The sequence below is a fragment of the Parasteatoda tepidariorum genome, chromosome 2, assembly GCF_982258835.1.
Source record: "Parasteatoda tepidariorum strain Cologne lab strain chromosome 2, Ptep-v5.0, whole genome shotgun sequence".
Taxonomy (NCBI): Eukaryota; Metazoa; Arthropoda; class Arachnida; order Araneae; family Theridiidae; genus Parasteatoda; species Parasteatoda tepidariorum.
The window spans coordinates 27,025,638-27,033,411 of NC_141756.1; the positions used below are offsets into that span (position 1 = coordinate 27,025,638).

General features: G+C 30.7%; 1 protein-coding gene across 1 annotated transcript; it reads left to right on the top strand.

Annotated features, from left to right (window-relative positions):
- The first annotated feature begins 3,125 nt into the window (after positions 1-3,125).
- Positions 3,126-5,874, top strand: LOC139424959 (speckle-type POZ protein). Its single transcript, XM_071177308.2, has one exon. It carries the CDS (start codon positions 3,530-3,532, stop codon positions 4,994-4,996), a length of 1,467 nt encoding a protein of 488 aa, XP_071033409.2. The 5' UTR covers positions 3,126-3,529; the 3' UTR covers positions 4,997-5,874.
- Positions 5,875-7,774: the final 1,900 nt, after the last annotated feature.

The following is a 7,774-nucleotide window of genomic DNA, read 5'->3' on the forward strand; positions in this document are numbered from 1 at the left end:
AGCTATAATCAGAATTTTTCGTTTTACCGCCTAGTATAATTTATTGCGAATCAAATTCTGAAAACTTTCCGTCTAGATAGAGGGCTTAAATTTCTGTAACTATGAGTTAAATTTGAAAAGCAATTACTTCTCCTTTATTGTTTCTCTTCAATTATTTCTCCCTTATTATATTTTCGTGTGCTGTTGCAGCTTGCGAAAATGTCGAAGTGAAACAATAATTCATCATTGAAATTTCTTTAATTTACAAAATCAATTAATGATATATTTTTGAATTTGAATGAAAAACTAACTTTTCTAACTACATTTTTTGGATTTTACATTTTAGAACAAATGTAATTCCGAGAATCTAACAGATCTTTTTTACTAACTAGACTATTTTTCATAATTACGAAATATCAAGTCCCGCAGTGGACTGATCGTTAAGACACGGTTCCCAGCAGATTACCGAGGTCAAGCATCACTGGATACAGTCAATGTGCGGGTGAGTGACCACTTGGATCAGTCTGCGTAGGGACCGAGGGTGTGCGGTATTGGTTCTCGTTAAACTGTTCTACCGTAAAGGGATCGACTTCGCGTGCAGGTCTTTGGACTACCGAAGCAGGGGTGCCATCCCCTCTGCAGAGGATCAAAATTGTGATGGCATTTCTTCGGATCATCCTCAGGGATGCTTCCCAGATCGTCGCCAATAGCCCATTGTGCAGCTCTAGTGCGACGTAAAATGAACTACAACAACAACAACAACACCGAAATACCAAAATATATTTTTACTTGTAATTAGAACCTCAGAAAAAAAATACATAAAACGGTCACCGGTGTCTCATCTGGGCCAAATCACTACAATGGAAATAGTCAGTTTTTCAAAAATATTTTGTATATCAGTTAAATATCAGTATATCAGTTTTGTATATCAGTATATCAGTTAAGAATTGCAAGAAATCATGCATTAGGAAGTAGGAAAATAATTATTTCAGAAAAAGCAGATTTTAAGTTTGAAAATACTTGTTTTTACTGATTCGTACATAGACCACGTGAAAAAAAAGGCCAGAGCTAAATTATTTATGCGGTTTCTCTTTCTTTTTTTTTCTTTTTACTTATAAGAAAATGTTCTCAAATACGTATACTGCTGAATGAAAAATAAAAGTAAAACATTCCCACAGCAATCAGTTGTGGACCTAAGAGGATCATCAAGGTTGAGGATCAACAGTTTCGAGACCAACGGTATGATTTTGCTTTATTTAATAACCGACGTTGAACAGCCGACCCAGTCCTAATTTTACTACTGAAATGTTCATCTCTGTAGCCTTGTAATTTTAAACCAAACACAAAAAACAAACTAACTCATGGATCATAAATTGGGGCAAACTAGACTTTTTGATGGAAGTAAACCACTTTTGCGTTACATTGGAAAGGAAAGTGACTAAAACCTTCTACGGTTAGCCCGACGGCAAGGAGATTTTTATCTATGATCCGTCTACCATTTACCACTTGGAATATTTTACGTCAGCACTGCTGGCAGTGCGAATCGGGAGCAGAATTCATATCAATCAGACACTGCAGTTATTCGAACCTGAGTCTTCTCATTAGGAGGTAGAAGCTCTATCCCCTAGCATTGAGCACAGGCCGCCTTTACTTCCCAAACCAACCCATCCATATTAAGCTGGGTGGGTTTCATGTAGCCACTAGGAATTGAATACCAGTTCCTTACATTGACAGTTCAGAACCTTACTCACTGAGGCATAGTGGCTCTATATTGTGGTATTATAATACAGTATTTAAAAATCGATTTGTTGAAAGTTTCACAATAGAATTTTTACAAATTTAAATTTTTCTCGAAATTTTAGATTAGCACAATAGGGTTTCATGCATTCTATTTTCGAGTTTGATTAAAGTGTCCGAATCAAAATTGACCAGGATTTGATTTTAAGTGACCAAAATAAAAAAGAAAATAACGGAATCTCAGAATAATTTTTAATTTATTTATCAGAATTTCACAAATTAAGATACAATTATAATAATTCTTAAGTTAATTCATGTTAATCATATAAGGTAACTTATTGATATTCATGATGTTTTCCGTTTTAAGAATCGAACAAACGAAAACTTATTTTCTCTAAACAAACATATTTTTTTGGCGATGAATTTTAATCCTCAATATGAGGATGATTTCTAAAAAATCGATGTTTTTTGTACGTCACAAGCTTTAGTTAACAATTACACTGGGGACCAAATTTTTTGTTGCATTTATACAGGTATTTAATCTTACCTAATTCGGGTGTGAAGATTTCAAATCTTAAATTAGTTTTGTTTGGAAAGCTGCAGATTTTTTTCAAAATGATATTTTTATTTTAGTTTATTTTTGTCTGAATGTACAAATTAACGAAGAATGCATAGCCTTATATATATGTATATATCCATATGCACTTGTCAACCCCTTTTAATATAAAACCCTAGAAAAAAAACCTATGACCATAAGGTATCGCCGTATTATCTGAAATCTATCATTACCTTCTCCTACTATTCCCTACGTAGCCGAGAAGTGGGGACACTTAGTATTCCCTTTACATGAATTATTCACATTATTACATGAATTTAAAAAATCCTGGTTAGGAATATATTATTAAATTGCACAAAAACTGTAGCGTTTAGAGATAAACTGATTTTAAATCAGCGACAATCAAAATAGATTGGATTAAAAAAATTTTAAAATTGAAAAACAATAATTAGTGCGAAACAATCATCGGTGTTGATAAAAAACAGAGAACAGGAGGCTTTCTCCTTAGTTTTTGATAATAAGTTTCTAAAATTTCTCAAGTGGAGAATACTTTATTAACTCTTCTATATAACTGCAACATCAAACCTACAGGATTTTATGTATTTGTACCCAATTTACGTTTTAAATATGAAGTTCTAATCAAAACTATAAGGTATTATGAAACGTTTGAACCATTTTGTAAAAAAATTTAATCAAATAGGAACTAATTTTCAAATATTGACTATATTGTTAGAGTGAATCGCTAGTTTAATCTCGTAATCTACTGAGAGTGATAAATGAACTCATTTTTATTATCACAAATTTTTTTCTGCGCAACGACGTACTTCATACGTCAACTAATATTTGTTTCTTTCTCTTTATCATCATTGATAACCGCGGCGAGGATATTCAAAAATAATTTTTGCTTATTTTATTGTGTCTGAATCTTCTGTGCTTAACAACGTACGCCCGATCAAGACAAGGTCAACTGGTTTTTTTACAGTTGATATCGCGCGTTGTTGCCTTAATTATGTAGATATTTTTTTAATTTATTTATAAATTTGTAGTTATTTTGCTGAAATGGAAAATGAACAATTCGCTGCAGCTGAAATCGTCTGACTTTTTCTGAATGAAGTGATTTGTTAATTTTCTTTTAATTTATCGTCAGCTTATGATATGTGGATGAAATGGATTTTAATCGAAGTTTTATTTCAATAGATTGAAATAAAATTGACTTTTCAATTTTCTGCTGTAAAGTGAAAAGTAATAATAACTAAAATGTCACACAAACCACCAAAAAGCTTTTCATTTACTTGGAAAATAGCTAACTTTCCGAATTGCTATCAGCAGAATGCAAATGAAATTGCTAGTCCATCGTTTATGGCCGAATGTTTAGGTGGAAGCAAATGGTATCTGGAACTTTATCCAAGAGGTGTTGATGAAGAAAGTATAGATTTCATTTCCTGTTTTTTAATAAGAGAGGGAGATTGTTCCTTTAATGGAAATATCACTGTTGACTACACGTTACAAGTTATTGGCATTAGCGGTGAAATTATAGAAACATTCCAGGAAAAAAATAAAAAATTCGATCAAGGTGATTCAAATGGTTGCGAAAAATTTTTCGAATTTAATAAAATAGTTAATATTCTGAAAGAACAAAATGAAGATACTTTAACAATCCGAAGTATAATAAGTCTCGGAGATGAGGTGAAAATGGCTACAGCGTGTGTGGTTCATTCCAAGATTAATTGCGATAGATATAGTTTCAAATGGAGTGTAGAGTTTAATAATTCAAATCTCCCTGAACAAGAAAGAATCTTTATTTTGGGTGAGTTACAGTTTAAAATCTCCTTGGGAACGTCTGTGGTGAATGACTTAGCTATTGATGTTTCTTTGATAGAGTGTAATTACGCAGTGCCTTGTCTTGTTGTTTGTCAGATTTCTTTTTTGAACCAAAGAGGAGTTCCAGAATCGGCATTCCATGGAAATCATCTTTTTCGATCCAAAAATGAAATTTGGGACCTCCCTTCCTTTATCAATCTAGATGAGTTGGATAGTTCTGAAAACATTTACATGACTGATGAGATGTTTGTAATGCTGTTCGATTTCTCTGGCTCCAACGATGTGGTGTCTGAAACAATACCGAGTTATACCTATGACACTTCAAACAACGCAGATTCCCTTTCTGTTTTGCAATCGGACTTCAGAGAGCTGTTTGTTAGCAAGAAACATGCGGATGTGATTTTTCGGACCGGCAATCAGGATTTGCCAGTTCACAAAACTGTTCTGATTGCCCGGTCACCGGTTTTCTCAACTATGTTTGATCAAAACATGATCGAAAAACAAACAGGAATCGTAGATATCGTTGATGTGGACGTGGAAACTATGAAATCCTTTCTAGAATATCTATACACTGGATCAGTGGAGAAATTAAATTACGAGAGAGCAGTCAAGTTATTTTCAGTTGCTGAGAAATATCAAGTGCAATCTTTGATCGATGAATGCTACGAATTTTTGTTGACTGTTTTATCTGAAAAAAATGTCTGTGAATTGATCTACGTAGCTGATATCGTTAATCATGCATGTTTGAAAAAGGCAGCTATGGACTATATAGCAGCTCACACGAAAGAAATATTAATTTCCCCCGAATGGTCCAGGTGGAGTGAAAAGAACTTAAAATTGACGTCTGAAATATTTTTATACATTGCTTCGAATTGTGATATCACATTGAAGAAAATGGTTTAAAATACTTTAAATAGGCACTAAAAAACCTCAAATTTAATATGCTCTAGTTAGTTCTTGTGATATCACTGTGCTGGATATATCTAGTGTTTCAAATGAGCTTGAGATACCTTAAGTTTAATATGTGATGTTGCTTTCCCTTGTGCTATCACTGTGCTGGATATATCTAGTGCTTCAAATGTGCTTGAAATACCTTAAGTTTACTAAGTAGGTGTTGCTTTTTTTGTGTTTTCACTGTGCTAGGCATACCTATTGATTCAAATGAACTTGAAATACCTCAAGTTTAATAAGTTGATGTTTTTTTTTCGTGCTATCACTGTACTGGGTATATCTAGTGCTTCAAATGAGTTTGAAATACCTTAAGTTTAATATGTAGATGTTGCTTTTCCTTGTGCTATCACTGTGCTGGATATATCTAGTGCTTCAAATGAGCTTGAAATACCTGAAGTTTAATAAGAAGGTGTTGCTTTTTTTGTGCTATCACTGTGCTGGATACAAGAAATACTGCCTAAGCTACCTGAGATATTGAAATTTTTCTTTAATTTAATTAGCATATTATATATGTGACTATCAATATGTAAACAACCTTTTTTGAACAGTTAACAGTAACCGTCACAGTTTTTAAATGTCTATAAAGTGTTTTCTGTAATTCCTTAAAATATATTTATAGAATTTTTGTCAAAAATGAACTCAAAATTACATGCAAAATAGGACTTTCGAATTAAATTTAAAATTAAAAAAAACAACGCTACAAAAATATAATATAATAATTGCTTTTCACTTCTATAAATTTTTTCAGGCAATCGAATAGGTCTTATTATTTTCAGTCTTCCCTTTCTCATTAATGTTCATCAGATGTTTGATAACATTTTTCTTTTTTTTCCCTCTCGTTTAACAATTTATTTGCCACTCCTTGTGCGTTTATTTTTCTTACTTCATTTCTGACACGAATTCTAAATACATATATATTAAGGGTAGTGATAACGGAACACCTTGTATGCCACATTAAAAAGTCCGATTGCACTGTCAAAATTAGTGGCGCACCTTAATATTTCACAAATTTCAACTGAAACAGTATTTTTGCACATGACTTCCAGATTTCTTGTATGTGATTACAAAATACTGCTGTTTCATTTAAGGAGTCTAGAAAATTTTTTAACAAAATTTTCGATTTTTGAAACCTGAAACTCACTTATTGAAAATAGAAAATAATGCTCCCATTTTTCTCAATTTGAATCGTCTGCAAACTGAAGTACATATTTCGCTTAAAGTTGTTTATTTAAAGTTTTGTCTATCTGTTTTACAATTCAAATTTTTGAGCGTAAGATTTCTTGACTTTCAATAAACCTAATAAGTTAAGACTTGGTAATTGGTTTGAGTCAAAGCCCATAAACTCATACTAGCATTTGAATATTGATAAATAATTTTGTTATATATATCAAAATGATTTTCTTTATGCAAAATTAAAAAAATTAGGTTTTTTTTCCCTTCTTAAATTTGAAAAAAACTTTTTATTTTTAAATTTTGATTGCTCTAGTAAGGTTTCAAAAAAAGGAATATTTGACTACCTATTGTCTCAAGTTGTTAATTTGATTTCGCAGTATTATTTTAGTAGTATTTTTTTTTCTTTCAAATTTTAGCTCTAACGAAAATTTATTTATTAAAGTTCTTTGCCTTATTTTACAAAAGTGTTAGAAATTAAAAAATATCTCTGCTTATGTTAAACTGTGAAAAAATTCAAAATCCTAAGAAAATTTTTGGATGAGTTTATAGAAAGTAAGAAAAATTCTAAACATGCTTTTGATTCTTTTTATTTAATTTTAGCAATTTTTCTGATGATTGATATTTACTTTTCTTCGCACAATCTTTCTTAACATGTAAAATATAAGGCCATAACTCACTCAGAATTTAAGAAATAAAGCGTGCAGTATCATCGATTATCTATAAATTTTTTTCTCACAAAACTTGGCCATACAATTCTGCAATCAACAATTTTTGAAAGATATTTAAGTAGTTAACTAACAGTTATTAGTTTTTAGATTTTTGATAAGTATTAAGCAATTAACGTTGAAGGAAATTTTTTAATTGGTTTTCATCAATTTAAACTGCAATAAGATTAAAATTTTAACACTAGATTGTCCAAGGAAGTCTGCTTTTTCATTTGCAAAAAAATGTACAAATAAATAATGCATAAATTACTTTTTTTTCCAAGTGAAGTAAATTTTTTTTATTGTTAATATTTACTAATTGCTTGTTATATAAATGTAAATAATATAAAGAATATTAAAAATTAGTTAAACAAATTTCTTTACGCACTAGTTATTCTTTCAGAATGCAGTCATTTTGATTGCTTTTGGGTAATATAGGTAGGTATAAACTAAGTTTCAGTTTTTCTAGGGTTAAAAATTTAAAAACTTATAAACGTGTAGTTTTAAATTAATTACTCATTGAAGTTTCGAGGAAAAATTCATAAAAATTTCTGAAAATTATCAAGCGTTATTTTTCTTAATCAATTAAAGCAACCTTTTTATTTTCTACCTTTTTTGATTGTGCTGTATAAAAATACTATATCATCAAAAATTGAAGTACAAAAAAAAAAATTTAACTTAGAATCCAATATGGCGAAAGTAGAGGCAAGGTTTACTTTACTAAAGCAAGGTTTACTTTAACATTCTATTAAAGTTGCAATAAATTTTCATGTCATCGTTCATTGTACCACAATCTAGTTCAATCTTGAACATTTATTTTAAAACAATACTTTAGAGTGATGTTGTTGTTCTT

Coding starts and splice junctions, on each gene's coding strand:
- LOC139424959 (XM_071177308.2), top strand. CDS start 3,530: ATGTCACACAAACCACCAAAAAGCTTTTCATTTACTTGGAAAATAGCT.